Source organism: Cryptomeria japonica, chromosome 11 (assembly GCF_030272615.1).
Source record: "Cryptomeria japonica chromosome 11, Sugi_1.0, whole genome shotgun sequence".
NCBI lineage: Eukaryota > Viridiplantae > Streptophyta > Pinopsida > Cupressales > Cupressaceae > Cryptomeria > Cryptomeria japonica.
The window spans coordinates 545,969,496-545,986,528 of NC_081415.1; the positions used below are offsets into that span (position 1 = coordinate 545,969,496).

The 17,033-nt window shown below is 37.4% G+C and overlaps 1 protein-coding gene across 3 annotated transcripts in view; it reads left to right on the forward strand.

The window, feature by feature from the left end:
- Positions 1 to 1,542: 1,542 nt before the first annotated feature.
- Positions 1,543 to 17,033, forward strand: part of LOC131051515 (cold-responsive protein kinase 1) — a 45,945-nt gene continuing 30,454 nt past the window's right edge. The window contains exons 1-6 of one of the 3 annotated variants that reach the window (XM_057986080.2): positions 1,543 to 1,964; positions 2,542 to 2,687; positions 2,853 to 2,968; positions 3,830 to 4,040; positions 4,300 to 4,537; positions 4,913 to 5,063. In XM_057986080.2, the coding sequence (XP_057842063.1) occupies positions 2,606 to 2,687; positions 2,853 to 2,968; positions 3,830 to 4,040; positions 4,300 to 4,537; positions 4,913 to 5,063 (798 nt within the window). In that variant the 5' untranslated portion in view covers positions 1,543 to 1,964; positions 2,542 to 2,605. Of the gene's footprint in view, positions 1,965 to 2,329; positions 2,456 to 2,541; positions 2,688 to 2,852; positions 2,969 to 3,829; positions 4,041 to 4,299; positions 4,538 to 4,912; positions 5,064 to 17,033 lie in introns of those variants that run through there. The other 2 variants (XM_057986081.2, XM_057986079.2) reach the window with 2 other exon arrangements.

Consider the following 17,033-nt stretch of genomic DNA (forward strand, 5'->3'; position numbering starts at 1 on the left):
TTTTAATGACACTTTGAAGAGCTATTTATTTTTTAACAATAATATAATTAAATCATAAAAATATTTTTCAAATTTTAAAAAAGAAAAATGAAAAAAATAATTGTTTTAAAGAGATTTTATTTTTCTATATGAAAACATTTGTCTAAACAATGATTTGAGTTAATATTTTATATTTTATTTTTGTTGATGCAATTTAAAAAAAAAAGTATAGTTATGTTTTAGTTTTAATTATTTTTATTTGTTAGCATATATTAGTTTTAAAAATATTTATTAACTCGTTTTAATTATTTATACTTTGAAGAGCTAATTTATTTTTCAACAATAATACAACAAGTCATAAAAATATTCTCAAATTTTAAAAAGATAAATGGAAAAAATAATAATTTATGTTTTAGGAGTTTTTATTTTTCCATATGAAAATATTTGTCTAAATAATGTTTTGAGTTAGTACTTCTATTTTTGATTATTTGTGTGGATGTACTTTTGTTTTCAAATGCGTTAGTTGTGTTTTCGTTTTAATTATTTTTATTTGTTAGCATGTTTTAGTTTTTATTATTTTTGTATGTGGACTCTCTAATAGTTTTTGCTAAAACATGCATACCATTACACTTCATTTCTTATTGTCTCTATAATTATGCTTCTCGATGTCATAATTTCAATTTGTTATATTGTTATGATATCTTTGTGTTCAAAATAACTAAAAACTTCATTGAAATTTTACACTTGGAAATATTTAATTTCATAAAATGCATCTAAGAGTATGTTATAACATGTTTAAATAGTGCTTGAGTTTGGTCCTATGCTTTTTTGATGTAGGGGAGAGGATCCAATAGTTGAGCACCCTAACATTGTGCTTCTCAAAATTCTACACATAAATTTCAAATCGCTCACAATTTCTTTACAACAACTTACTTGGCAAGTCGCCTGGTTGTGACTAAGGTTTCAAGGCCACGCCATCAAATATGATGCCACGTCAACATGTTTGTTGTCAAGGTGTCCAAAAAGACCCTCCAAAAAAGTGATTGATACAAATACACTAAGTCATATTTTATTGATGCGTTGATATGGCATCAAATGATTTGTTACTTTTTGGATCTAAGGAATACATTTCATTCAATTATGAATAGTCATCATCAACACTAATTGCAATATACTATTGGAACATGCTCAACTACTTGATCCCTTCCCTTAATAATTCTCAATCACTATTTTTTAATATAATCTTAGTTTATAAAGACTTTGACTTGGTCAAGTTTCATGAATTTAGGTCTATTGTAAACCACGTGGAGAAGTTTTCTTCATACACTGCCTTGACCAAATTCTATGGTTTGTAGTGGCTACCTTGTTTCATTCTACAATGGACACTAGGTATTTGTTTATGTTAATATCACCCTATGAGTCTCCTTTGTTTTTTGCAGTCAGGCTGCTTTTATTTATATTAACCTTTTAATATTAAGGTAGTAGTGATCATTTACCACATGCTCCTTTATGAACCCGTAGTCTCTGCTCGTGCTTTTGTTTGTATTGGTTGAAAAATCTTTGAGTCTCTTTGTTTTATCAGATCTTAGTCTCATTTGAACTGTGTGTGTTTGCATGGTCGAAGTCCCTTTGTATATGAAATTAGTTTCTTGTTTTGCCTTCGTGCTTACGGTCAAATAAGAAACCTAGGGAGTTTTGAAAGTACGTGGGCACGAAGAAAGTTCTCTTCTAGATCAATGTGTTTTTCATGGGATTCTTTCGTTGGTCATTTTGGTCAGTAATTAGGGCTCCAAGTCGTGAACTGTAGCAAATGATGACCAAAGACCAATTCTACAGCTTCCAGAGAATGAGATTAGATGGCATTATATATATGAGTTGGCGTCTCAAAACTGAATGAAGACTAATATATATTCATCCTGGTCGACATTAGTAATCGAGAAAGTAGAGACAAGGGTTGAGATGGTATCATAGATTCTTGGGCCAATGTAAGATTACTGTTAAAAATAATATACAAATTATAATATATATTTTCATTACTGAAAGAGGGTGTTCTACATTTGACAATCGACTTTACCTGTCACACAGAGTTTTCTAACAATGATCTATTCAAAGTTATTTTCTAATAGTAAAATATATATTTAAAAATTGTGAGGCATTATCTTCTTCAAAATATAATAAAATTCAATCTTGTTAATTCTTCTCAATAAAACAATACAATCTTCTAAATTTTTATTGTAATTTATAATTGATATACTTAAATACAGCCATCGGACCACCAAATTTAACTTTCTTAGGTGATTAGCTTAAGCGCCGTTAGTCATGAAAGGTCCCACCGTTAGCAAAACTTGTGGGCTTATGATTGGCCTAACAGGACGTAGAATTCAATTTTGTTTCTTAATGAATACCAGGTTTTCTCTGGTAATGAGATCTCTAAAATTATTCTGTGATTGTGCCTCTGTATCCGAACGCTGGAAACGTACTCACTCTCCCTTATCGATATGCATACTTGGATTCTAATTAATTATGAACTTCTATTGATTTTTTCATTATATTCTTTGGCAGTCTCCAATTTAAGGATACTTAGAACAACATCCTTTCCTGGTGACTTTAAGGGCTGGTTGGAGACATGTTTGCATCTTTGAATTGTTTTGGTGGTATGTTCAAAAGGGACAAACAATCCCAAAAGACTGTTGGGGAAAATGGAGAAGGTATGAACTTTGTTGCATGTTTTTATTCCCGTTGAGCGAAATTATGTGGAATTTTCTGTTGTACTGTTCTGGACTGTTACTTTTCTAATGCAGTCTTAGCACATATATTCTTCCTTTGAGTACATACTAATATCTAGCACTTTCTTTGATTGCGCGTTCAAGCAGATTTCTCTGTCGTTCGAGATGTTCATTTATTCTCCTATAAGGATCTCATACTGGCAACAAAGAATTTTCATCCAGAAAACAAGATTGGTGCTGGGGGATTTGGAACTGTGTACAAGGTATATTACAACCTAGAATGTTATCTAAGAAAATGTTGAGTGCTCAGAATGTACCTAATTTGTGCAAATAGATATTGGCATTTTACAGACAGATAGCTTATCAATGTTGTATTCTGTTGTGATCTAGGCGGAAATATAAATAGATTTGCCTATAATTTTAAGGGCTCACCCAATCCAAGGATATTCAAATGATCTTAGTATATGGACTTGTTTGCCATGCTGTTATGCACGGTGTGGATAGGCAGCACTAGGTGTGAAATTCCAAAACCTAGTTATGCCGTACCGACTGTAAAAAGTTCTGTAGGCAGGGTAACAGGAAAACTGAGAACATCAAACTTAAAAATTGAAACTTGGACTATAATTTTAATGCATCGCGGAATATGAACCAACGAGAGTCTTTGACTGTGCAGTGAGAAATATGAACATTAGAAGTTGTTTAAGGTTTTATGGCCACATTTCTGATTATTAATTTTTGTAAATTAGAAAAATAAAAGTTTAACTACTAAAACTGTCTGGTCAATAAAAAAATTGGATTGAATTTTATTTTAGAACTTCAAAACATTGTTTTTTTTTCCATCCTAGCCCTCGTCAAAGTTTTAAGAAACAGGCAAGGACCGATAAACGTAACATCGAAAGTATTCAACATAAATCAAATTTACAAATTCATGTAGCTGCCATATGAAATCGAACATTGACCATAAAATACAGTAGAAGGGTTATGAATCAAGAGCATACATTTGTAGGTCGAAATATAAATTCTGCTTTTGGGAACTCTGTTACATTTCATAGACGATGAAGGAATTCTTGCAGGAAATACAGTTTTATCTTTATTTATTCCATTTAACTCCCCTTGAATTGCAGGGAGTCTTGAAGGACGGTGCAATGGTTGCAGTAAAGCAGCTTTCTGCTGAATCAAGACAAGGCGTCCGTGAGTTTTTAACTGAGATAGCTACAATCTCTGCAATCAAACATGAAAATATTGTCACGCTGCATGGATGTTGCATAGAAGAAGATCATCGAATTTTGGTGTATCAATACATGGAGAACAATAGCATTTCACATGCCTTATTTGGTATAACTAAGATCTTGAGAAATAATGTTGATTGTGTTGATTGTCTCCTTTCTTTAAACTTAAAAGCAGATGGTGTGCTATCATGAGTGTGTGAAAATAGATCAATTTAAAAAATGATATGCAGGGTTTGGCTTAGTCTCTCTCGATGATTGTTGGAGAGAGATTAAAATCATACTTTAAAAGTTAAGAAAGAAAATGAAAATCTTATTTGCCAATGTAAGGAAGATTTAAATGAAAATGACATTGGTTGCAACATCAGGTTCCAGTAATGGTACAATAAACCTGGATTGGCAAACAAGGTGCAAAATCTGCGTTGGAACTGCCCGTGGTTTTGCATATCTTCACGAGGAAGTTACACCTTATATCGTGCACCGAGATATTAAAGCTAGCAACGTGCTCCTTGATGGGGATCTCAATCCTAAGATTGCAGATTTTGGTCTGGCTAAACTTTTCCCAGATAATATTACACATATCAGTACACGAGTTGCTGGAACACTGTAAGTCTTGTTTAGACTTTACTCTTACATAGAAATGAAGCCTCAAAAATAATATCTTGGCAATATATTAAAGGGGTCGTCTTTCTTAGTTAATTATTAAAATTACAATACGGCTGCTATAAAAAATGAATCCAATTAATGCATGTAGTAGAACTCAAAAGGTTATAGGTCTCTAATTCTCATTCTATCGTACTTCAATTTCGTAAAAAATATGAGATACTAAATTACTTACAGAAAAAATGTCATATGGTGAGGAGCTTAGTTTTTAAATATGGTTAAGCAAAATGCATGAAAGAAAACTTATTCTATCAATGTCATAGAACGAGCATAAAGACTAACAGATGATTTTGTCTTTTGTGATTGTCTCCTGGCTAGTGGTTATCTGGCTCCAGAATATGCCATGCGTGGGCGATTAACAAGAAAGGCAGATGTCTATAGCTTTGGGGTACTTGTAATTGAAATTATCAGTGGCAGAAGCAATATAAACACAAGCCTATCACTTGAAGAGAAAGTGCTTTTGAAAATGGTAATGAAAAGATGTTTTCCATTATGTGATTCTTTGCTGCTTGTGAATTTTAGCATCTAAATTTTCTTTTCTAAATTATCCTCCATGTGGAAAGTCCATGTGATGCCTTGAGAAGTGATAAAAAAAGAAGATTGTGCACACTTAGTATTAGAAAGGAATGTGCTGTTTGTTTTTAAATAGGATATATTGAGCAGTCAAATATGGCTTAAGATGCTAGTCCTAGATACCGAGAATGGGATATATCGTAAGCACTCTGGCCTTTATGATGCCTGGGCAATCTAAGTTTAAATTTGTGCTTCAAAAAGTATGGGTGACTACAGACACAAAAGAAATTTTAACTTATTTTCTAATCATACAGTTTCCTTTTATGGTGTGGGGTAGATGTGGAAGAGGGTCTTTTGCTGACAGAATCTTCCAATGACTCACTATTACTCATGATTTGAATGGGTCGGCAACATAATTCAGTTTCTTACTTGTAGATTCAAGAAAATGCTTGACAAGAACATTGGTATGTCTTTGCTCTTTGACTTGAGGGATATCCAATGCTTAGCTGTAAGGGGCAATGAATGACCATTTTCTTCAAACGATAATTTCTTACTTTATGGATATGGAAACCTGTTGATGTGTATTTTGTACACGACCAAACACAGAATAAAATACCTAAAGGTACCTTATCCTCTCGAGTAAAGCTTCCGAATGCTGAAGATATCGCAGAAGGATCAATCGGAGAAGCTCCAAGGTTCTGTTTTGTAGGATCTCTACTCGTGGATAAGCTCTCTGTGGTATGATGTGATTTTGCTGGAATCACAAGGGGACTTACACTTGACCACGTAAACGTCTGATTTGCTGGAATCACAAGTCCTATTCACTAACTGGAAGACAAACAAATGGCAAAAGATGCAGGGTTTAGGAAGTCTACTCTACTATCTAGGATGCGAGAAGATGGATGAATGACTAGGTGGAGTCCTACTGGGCTGGGTCTCACCATTAGGCTTGAACAATTAGACACCAGCTCAATGCGATCTTCTAAGGGGTGCTTCCAATATGTTCAAATCGTACACCATCAGACACTGATCACCATTCAAGATAATGCATGAACAATAGACGTGTAACGACTTAAGATTAAGCTCACTTTATTCCAGTTGACCATGCAAGGCGCACTTACCATTAGCAAGAGGCTAGTGGTTTGGATTAGACGGATTCCACACAGGTGCATTCAACAATTTTCTTCATTCAGTCTAATTATCTACCATCTAGAATTGAAGATTCAACAAGAAACCATGCATATTGCAAGAAACGACACACTTCACCATAACTTAAATGAAAATGGAGTTTATTTACAATCAATGGCAACAATTTCTTGCCTTCTCTTCTTAATCTACTCTAATTGCTATTCTACTATTCTGGCCTCTATTACTAACTATTAACTATTAGCTATTATTGACTAACTATTGTTGACTCCTATTCACTAACTATATTCCTTTACAAATGAAGAGCCAGGGCTTATATAGTGCCCACAATACCATTCAATGGCTTGGATCAATTTGAGATCAATGGCCAAGATTTTACAATGAAACCCTAATTAGGGTTTGTTACAACAAACTTAATTCTGACCAATGAAATAATTGCATTATTTGGACACATGTCTTCTCTGGAATATTCGACCAATAGATAGCCGGGGTAGGTACATCGAAGTTTGTGCCACATTTAATGAGTCAGGTACATTGAATCTGGACATGCTGAGGTGGACCAACCTGACTGGAGGAATGATGACTAGGATGCCACCTTGTCTAATACTTGGTTGATTCTCAATTTGGTGATGCTTTCCTTCAAATGCTGGATTGGAAGATAGATGGAGAAGGTCGTCCTTAATGAAACTGGACTGGAGGAGATCGTCCTTGTCCTGACTTGATCTTCTTTGATGAGGGTCCGCCAAGTAGTTGATCTTCCGACTCCAGGGGTCGCCATTTGATGCCTACACAAAAGATTAAAGTTAGTCCTTGAGCATCATACCTTAAAGCATAGAAATTAAGACTTTTCAAGGGAAAGATTCAAGATATTAATTTGAAAATGTCATGATAAATCCAAAATTCTTCATTTTTCAATTAATTATGAATGAAATCAAATTCTCAAGACTTAGACCCTTTTTTTTTTTTTAAAAAAAATTACTATGAAAATCAAAACAAGCCTTGAATAAGAACTTCAAAATGATTCTTCATACCTTCCCTTGAATGCTTAACTATAAAACCTTGGAAAATGAAGAAAGAAGACCAGATTTTGCTGGACAAGGGTTGAATTGTGGTCCTCCTTTGGATGAATTACGCCTCCATTAGCCTTCAAAAGAGCTTCACCTTCTTCAGCCTCCAACACTCAGCAAAAATTCGCTTCCAATCTGCTGGATTTCGCTCCTCAATCTGCTCCTCAAAATCGCACTTAGAAGGAATGAATGAATGATTTGAAATTTGAAACAACACTCCTCCTTTATATAGGGCGCTCACCCTAATTTCCCTCAAGGCCAACTTGGCAAATAGGGCAAAAAATAAAATAAAATACCTCTCAAAAGATGGCCAACTTGTTTGTAAAGGCACAATAATGATTTTGAGCGCTCACTTTGTATTTTTTAAAATTTTAAAATTAATTTTGATGCCTTCAAGGTGGATTTTCAATTATTTCAAGGCCTAAAAAATTAATTAATTAAATTGCCAATGCCTTAATTAATGCGAATTTAATTCAACCTCCCAAATATCTTGAATTTGGGTAATTTAGTGCAAATTGGGGAATATCAAGGTTTGATTGAGGCTTAATGAAGCTTCCTGATGATTTCGCCCTGGACCCTCTGGAAGGGTCAGGAGCGATTTTTTCAATTTGGTCCCGAATATCCCATTCCTTGACTCCAAAATCTCCTGGAAGGTGAGTTTATACTTAATTAAAGTCTTGCATTTCAAATTTTGGTATTTCACATGAGGAAATTAAGTGAAAATGTGGATTTCGCCCTGGGCCTTCTGGAAGGGTCAGGAGCGATTTTTTCATTCTAGGCCAAAATTCACCTTAGCTTGATCATTAAGCTCCTCCAAGGCAATCTCCAGGGTCCATTTCCTTCCATCATTGGGTTAGCTCATCAAAACTTTGAAGGAGAAGTTGCATTTTAGGGAATTTCGCTCTGGACCCTTTGGAAGGGTCAGGAGCGAAATTTACAATTGGGCTCAAAATTCTCACTTTTGAAGGTCCAAAACTTCTTCAAGGCATTTCAAATAGGCTCTTTCACTGAATTCCAGGCTTAGTTTCATTCAAATTAAGAGGAAAAAGGTGATTTTAGGGTTTTTCGCCCTGGACCTTCTGGAAGGGTCAGGAGCAATTTTTCCTCCTTAGGCTTACTCCTTCATCAGCTTTTGTTGAATTTTTCACTCATAGCTAGGCAATGTGCTTCCTCATTCACTCCACCCAAGTTTGGCTTGCTCTTGCAAGGTAAAATAGGGTTTTTTTAGATTTTTGCCCTGGACCCTTTGGAAGGGTCAGGAGAGATTTTCCCTCTTTGACCTAGAATCATCAACTTTTGAAACAAACAATTACTCATCAATGGTCTTAAAGGTCATTTCCACCTTGGTGTATCCTTGCCTTAGCACAAACTTAAAAGGAATATGTTGATTTTATGATTTTCGCCCTGGACCCTCTGGAAGGGTCAAGAGCGAATTTTGAGTTTTAGGCCTATTCCTTCATGCTTTTTAACTTCAAATCACTTCTAAGGCATAGAACATCATGCCTCTCTCCCATCCAAGCCTTGAAAACCAAAATTTTATCTTGAAATGCAAGGAAAATAGGAGGAATTGGAAATTTCGCTTTGGACCCTCTAGAAGGGTCAGGAGCGATTTTTTGTCTTGGCATCGAAATTCTCATCCTTAGCAATCCAATTCGACTTTAAGGCAATTCAAACGTCTTCTTATACCCATGCCTAAGCTTAGCTTTGCCCAAACTTTGGAAGAAAAGACAGGTTTTAGGATTTTCGCCCTGGACCCTCTGGAAGGGTCAGGTGCGAAAATCATTTTCTAGACTTGGTTGCTTCCTCTTGACTATCTCAATTATCTTCAAAGGGCAAAACATACTTCCTCACATTCATTCAAACCATAAAAACCAAAAAAGATTGTTTTGACCTTGCAAGAAAAAGGTGTTTTTAGGAATTTCGCTCAGTGTTCAAGTTTCAAACCACTTCACAAGGCAAAGTTAGACCATTTTCCAAGTTAGGAACAAGGTTTCAAGCTCAAACAAGGTGGCAAATGAAGTTTATGATGAATTTCGCTCTGGACCCTTTGGAAGGGTCAGGAGCGAAATTCTTCTTCCAGGCTAGAATCCATCATTTTTTCAAGGTTTTCAAACATTTCCAAAGTCCAAACATGTCCGCTTTTCCCTTCAAAATGCCTTGCAAATCAAAATTTGGTCAAATAAGGCAAGAAATGAGTCCTAGGTTGATTTTCGCTCTAGACCCTTTAGAAGGGTCAGGAGCGAAAATCACTTTTTAAGCAAAATCTTGATCTTTGAAATCATCCAACTCTCTCTCAAGGCAAGAACATTCAAAAACACCTCCACACGTGCCTTGGAAACTAGGAACTTGGTCTTGATAAGTGATAAATTGAGGTGTATAAGGATTTTCGCTCTGGACCCTTTGGAAGGGTCAGGAGCGAAATTCCTAATCTTGGCCAAAATCTTGACTTCATTTTCACATTTTTCCATCCAAACAAGTGTTTTGCCCTCAAAGATGCCTGGGAACGAGTTGGTTCTAAGTTTGGGTCAAACTAAAATGTCTTATGGAGAATTTCGCTCTGGACCCTTTGGAAGGGTCAGGAGCGAAATTTGACATTTTAGACTCTCCGTCAGGATCATTTTATGGAATATAACATTTAAGTATAAGAACTTCTTTCTTATACTTTAAGTTATATTCCATCTATACTTTCAGGATGTTTGAGAGTGGTTTCAGACCTCCAGGAGTTATATTGCAAAATCTAGTTTTTGGAGGATTCTTCAGTTTTCCAGACTTAGTCAAATTTCAGGATCAGGACATACAAGACTTAGCCAAATTTCAGGATCAGGGCATTCCAGACTTAGCCAAATTTCAGGATCAGGACATTCCAGACTTAGTCAAATTTCAAGGCATTTGAAGATTAGGATTACATTTCAGACTTCATCACTCACCAACTTGACCTAACTCAGACCTTCAAGGATGATACCCACTCACAAAGAAAGACACAATTAGCAACAAGTGCAAAACCAGGCCCTAAAGAAGATTCTCAAAGAAACCCTAACCTGGAGCACCTACTGACTCCCCTGGCTCAAGCAAAGCCTACCATCCTATTGATCCCCCGGCGACAATCAAAATGCAAAGGCTAACAGACAAACCCTAAACACCTAGAAAGCAAACCCCAGAAAGCAAAAAAAGTAGGGGTCCCCATTTGCAATGGGGCGATGTGTGAATACGTCACAACGAAACCTTGCATCTGATGAGTGCAGGCAAGAAGAGTTCAAGTTCTGTGGCTATAGAAGCATATAAATTCAATATAAAATATATAAACAGCTACGTTACCTAGGGACACGTCACTGGGATAAAATCCCCCGTCCCCGTACAAGGGACGTTTCGGGGACTTGGGAACAGCCAGGGGATGTCCCCCCGCCGTCCCCAAAATTGCAAAATCTGTGGGAAACGTCCCGAAAACTTGGGGATGGCAGTGATTTTCAAAGGGGATGTACCCCCATCCTCAATATGGTTGCAGACGTCTGTGACGTCCTGATACAAAGATCTTGTGCCTAGCTCTCCAATTCACCCTTACTCACCCCAACTCCTCAACTCACCCTTCTACTCAAGCTCCTCCAAGGTAACTTGTTAGGGTACACTCCTTAGACCTCCAAGGCCTAAAATCTATTGGCTTGCCTCCTAGGTATAGCCTCTTGAGGTTTCTTGTTGGTTTTGACCCAAATCTCTGATTTTGAGATGGTCTCCTACTAGTTTCCCAAAACTCCAGCTAGGCTCCAAAATCCTCCGCCAAGGATCTTCACTCTAACCATGTTTAAAGTTTGTGGTTATGTTTTGCAGGTATTTTTAAGGTCATTTTATTCATTATAAAGGTCTGCACCTTCCTCCCAAGCCTTAGGCTTTCAACTTGCTTCTACCGGCTGCTATTAGGCCTAAATGACTAGCCACCAAAATTTCCTAACAACCCCCAGATATTTTTACATATTTAGATACCCATTTGGAAGTTAAACAAGATCACAAAGTTTACCATCTGGGTTTGTCGTACAACTAGGGTAACTCAAAACGAGCTATTTTTAAGGGGTTTAGGGCTTCCAGGTAGTTTTGGAAGATGTGCTCCAAACTCTTCACCAGTCAAAATCTACAACTAGAAAAATCTTGGATACTTTTGGTACACCCATAGACCTTTCCAAAACACTATGGGTTGCTAAGGTATCAGTTCTCCATGGCTCTGAAAATGAGCAATCTCTGCTGCCCCCACACACTAGCTACAAGCTTGTGTGTTGTTCATCTCACCCATTCTCGTCTTCATAGCCTGCAAAAACACAAAACGCCTACTCTAAAAATATTTACAGAGCCTACCCAAGCCATCCAATGGATTTCAACTTGTGCCATTCATGGATGCTCAGGTAAAATGCATTTTTACAATCAAAACCCCAAATTTCAAGGGTTTGTGAGCAACTATTACAAAAACAGTGATAACTTTTGATTCAAAGCACTTGAGACCTTCATATTATACTTGTTGGAAAGGTAAAACAAATTTCTAACTTCCTATGCTACTATGAGCACCGTACCAGACCGTACAGGTCGTACAAAATCAGAAATTCAAAGCAAAAACAGTCCAAATGTGAGAAAAAGCATAGGAAACCCTTGACAAATGATTTGAATGCAAACCAAAAGTTGATTAACCTCGTATTGGAGATGTTTAGAAGGTTTTATACACAATTTCAAGTTGGTTTCAACCAACTTCCAACGCCATTTCCTTCATGGACAACTTTTGCCTAAAAATGCAAAAGTTGTCATGACAATTTTGACAACTTTTACCTATGAGTGCATAAACACACTCCAAGGCTCTCAAGGCCTTAAAAAACACTCAAATGGCATCCTACAATGGATTTAAACCATTTCCAAACATTCTAGCAAGTTTCCAAGCATCCACCTGGTACAAACCAAAAATTGACATTTTGACAATATTTTAGGATAATGACAATTTTGGATCCCGAGCACAACAAAAGTGTGGACAACCAGACTATGGCTTCAAAAAGCATCATAGGATTTCTTCCACCTTATTACAACATAAAATAACTTGAAATCACACAAAAATTCTAAAATGCAAGAAAAGACAACTTTGAGCTAGGTGCTCTGCACTATACTCCCCTAGGGCAAGGAACTCAAGTCCCTTGAGTTATCAGGTCTGCTAGTTGCACTCCATGATGAATTATGTCAGCTTCTAACATCCACATAGCCTCTGAATCAGGTAGACCTGCCCACTTCACAAGATAATGTTTGTAGATGCCCTTTCTTATCTTCTTGATCACTTTGGTATCCAAGATGCTTTCCAACTGAACCGGCTGACTAACTGGTAAATCCTTCACCCAATCCTCTTCAGATTGCAATGTGGTATCCATCTGAGAGGTCTGAGATTCTCCTTTATAGGGATACAAGTTACAAATATTGAAAATAGGAGATATGGCCAAAGAAGGAGGTAGTTCAACCTCATAGGCATTTTGGCCAAACTTATGCACAATCTTGAGTGGCCCAATCTTCTTCATCATCAACTTGGTTGGCTGTCCTTTTGGAAGTCTTTCCTTTCTGAGATAAGCCAAAACTAAGTCTCCAATCTTAAATTGCAAGTTCCTTCTTGATTGATCAGCTTGTTCCTTATATTTTTCTGATTTGTGTTGCAAGGACTGCCGTACTTCGTCATGAATTTCCTTAATACCTTCAGCAAAAATCTCTCCTTGAGCACTCTTGTGGGTCATTGTACTGATATCATTAAGTTTTAAGACACCTCTAGGATGCATTCCATAAACAATTTCAAAAGGACTTTTGCCTGTACTCCGGTTGACTGAATCATTGTATGCATACTCTGCTTGGCTGATCACCAAGTCCCAAGTCTGACCATGCTGCTTAGTGAGACACCTTAGGAGATTACCCAAGGACCTATTGACCATCTGATTGTGGATGGTAGGCAGATGAAAATGAGAGTCTAGTACCCAACTTCTTCCATAAGGTTCTCCAAAAGTGACTCAAAAACTTAACATCCCTATCACTCACAATGCTAACTGGAAGTCCATGGATTCTTACTATTTCTTTGAAGAAAAGGCCTGCAATATAGGTGGCATCGTTGGTACTCTTACAAGGGATGAAGTGAGCCATTTTGCTGAATCTATCTACCACCACATAAACACTATCAAATCCTCTTGGTGTTCTTGGTAAACCCAACACAAAGTCCATGCTCAAACATTCCCAAGGCCTTTGGGGTATGACTAAGGGCTGATATAAACCTGCATTACTTACTGATCCTTTTGCTCTCTAACATATGGCACATTGTTCAACAAATCTCCTTACTTCTGATTGCAACTTGGGCCAATAGTAGAACCGACTAACTTGCTCCATTGTTTTATCATTGCCAAAATGACCTCCTAGACCCCCTTGATGTTTCTCTTGAATGATGTTTTGTCTCATAGAGCATTGGGGTATACAAAGGAGATGTCCTTTAAACAACAAACCTTCCTGTATCATATACTCTGAGTAGGAAACATGAGAAGTGTTAGAAAAATCAGAACATGTAGCATATATATCAGCAAAATCTTTGTCTTCTTTGTAGAGGTCTTTCAACTCCTCCAACCCCACATTGTGCAATTTAACCTCTTGTATGGTCATGACTCTCCTACTAAGTGCATCAACAACTTTATTTGAGGTGCCCTTCTTATGCTTTATAGTGAAGGTATAAGATTGTAGGTATTCTACCCACTTGAGGTGCTTCTGATTCAACTTCTCTTGTCCATTGAGAAAACTAAGGGCATGGTTGTCAGTATAGACCACAAACTCTTTGGGCAGCAAGTAATGACACCACTTCTTCAAGGCTTGCACCATGGCATACAACTCCAAGTCATACACAGAGTACTTTGTTTTGCTTCATTCAACTTTTCAGAGAAAAAGGCTATGGGAAGACCCTCTTGACTCAAAACAACCCCTATTGCTCTTTGAATAACATCACACTCAACTGTAAATAACTGATTGAAATCAGGTAACCTAAGGGTAGATAACTCAGCTATCTTCTTTTTCAACAACTCAAATCCCTTTTGGGCCTCCTCTGTCCACCTAAACTGACACTTGACTCCCCCTTTGATAGTATTGAGCATAGGAGCACACACATTACTAAAGTTTCTTACAAACTTCCTATAAAAGGATGCTAACCCATGAAAGCTCCTAACATCACTGATATTCTTAGGTGTAGGCCAACTAAGGATTTCCTCAACCTTACTTGGATCCATTTTTAGACAACCTTGTGAAATGACAAAACCAAGATATACAAGTTTAGTCTTGAGAAACTCACACTTTTCAAGGTTGATTTTGAGTTGTGCCTTTTTTAGCTTCTTCAAGACCATCTCCACATCCTTGAGATGTTCTTCTTTGGACCTACTAAAGATTAGAATATCATCAAGATATACAATCACAAATTTATTCATGAGCCTTTGAAAGGTGCTAGGTGCATTGGTAAGGCCAAATGGCATGACCAACCACTCATAGAGGCCGGTATTGGTCCTAAAGGCTGTCTTCCATTCATCCCTTGGTCTGATTCTTATCTGATGATAACTTGATTTTAAATCCACCTTTGTGAAGTAGCTTGCACCCCCAAGATTGTCCAACAAGTCTTCTATCCTTGGCATAGGGAACCAATACCTTATAGTGATCTTATTGATTGCTCTGGAATCTGTACACATTCTCCATTTTACCCCTTTCTTGGGTGCTAAGACAGTAGGTACAGCACATGGACTCAAACTCTTTTTGATGAATCCTTTGTCCAAGAGCTCCTGCACTTGTTTGGCAATTTCTTCATTTTGACTGGGTGTCATTTTGTAGGCAGCCTTGTTAGGCAAACTTGCCCCATGGAATCAGATCTATTTGGTGATTTACATCCCTCATTGGTGGCAAAGAATCGGGTAGATCTTCTCCTATTACTTCTGCATATTGTTTGAGTAGAACCTTCACCTCTTGTGGCACTTCTTCCATTGGATCTGCCTTACCTTCTTCACTAGGTTTGAGCACAATAGCATACCCTTGATCTCCTTCTTGTTTCATCACCTTAAGAAACTCTTTTCCACTCATCATCATCACACTTGATCCCACTTGTTTTTCCTCTTTTGGATCAGGTAATGGATCCATTTGATACCTCTTACCATTCTTGATAATGATATAGCTATTCTTCTCTCCATCATGCTGAGCCTTTACATCAAATTGCCATGGACGTCCCAACAACAAATGGCAAGCATCCATAGGCAATATATCACATAAAATCTTGTCCTTATACTCACCAATCTCATAGTCTATCCATGCTTGCTCATCAACTAAGACATGTTGGCCCCGGTTGAGCCATGACACCTTGTAGGGAGTGAGATGTGGCAGCCTCTTTAACTTGAGTTTATCCACCATTTCAGTTGAAACTATGTTCTCAGTTGAACCTGAGTCTACAATCACTTTGCAAATCTTTCCTTAAGACTTACAAGTTGTTTTAAACAAACTCTTCCTTTGTGGTGGCTCTTGAGCTTGAGGAATCTTCAACAAAGACCTTCTTAGCATTAAACTTTCACCATCTGTCACTGGGCCTGCCTTGCTGAGAGGGGAAGACACACTTTGATTGTCTTCTTCCTGCACTAATTGTGTTCTTCTCTCACCCATATATGAGTGTGAAGAGTTGGTTGCCTTCTCCGGACACCTTCCCATTGTGTGGCCAACTTGATTACAATTGTAACATCTACCAATGAAAACTGAATTTCCTCTTCCTGAGCTTCCAAATCTGCCCCTAGAATTGTTTCTTCCTCTGAAGGATCCTCTAAATGGCCCCCTTGAAGAGTCTCCACCACCTTCTTGCCTTGAGTTTTCTTCATTCCTTGATGTTTGTTGTCCTCTATTAAAAGTGCCCCTTCCTCTAAAGGATCTGCCACCTCTAAACTTTTGATTTTGTTCACTTCTCTTGATTTTGTCTTCTGCCCTTAATGCTAACTGAAAACACTTATGAATGGTATCAGGAGTAAGGATACTGATTTCATCTTGTATATTTTGTCTCAATCCATTCATGTATCTAGCCAATTTCTCCACCTCATTCTCATGCTTCTTAGCTCTGAGGCTTAGCTTATGGAATTCTTCCGTGTAAGCATTGACATCTAGCTCCCTTTGTTTCAGATTTTGCAGTCTCTTATGAATTTGAACTTCATAATCTCCTGGAAGGAATTGTGCCTTAAGTCTGATCTTCATACGCTCCCATGAAGTTATCTTCTTTTTGCCTTCTTGTATCCTTTCTTCTTGCATCATATTCCACCAAACCAATGCTGATCCTCTCATTCTTGATTTGGCCACATTAACTCTTTTTTCTTCTGCTACCTCTTTGTAATCAAAGTGATTATTGAGAGCTTCTATCCAATCTAGCAACTCTTCTCCATTGGAGTTTCCTCCATATGTGGGTAATCCATCCAGATTGTCCTTAGAAATGGATTTGACTGCATCTAGGAATAACTTTTGGTAGGCATAGCTACTGCTGTTGGTTCCTCTCCATCTTCTACTTCTTCATCAGTCTCATCACCCCATTCTGTCTTAACCTTTCCCTTCTCCTTCTTTGCCTCTCTGGTTCCTTCTGTATCCTTCAATCCTTCTATCATCTCTGCCACCATCTGTCGGATGGCTTTTGGAGTCATTGCCTTTGGAGGCATTGAACTTGCTTCTGATTCTTC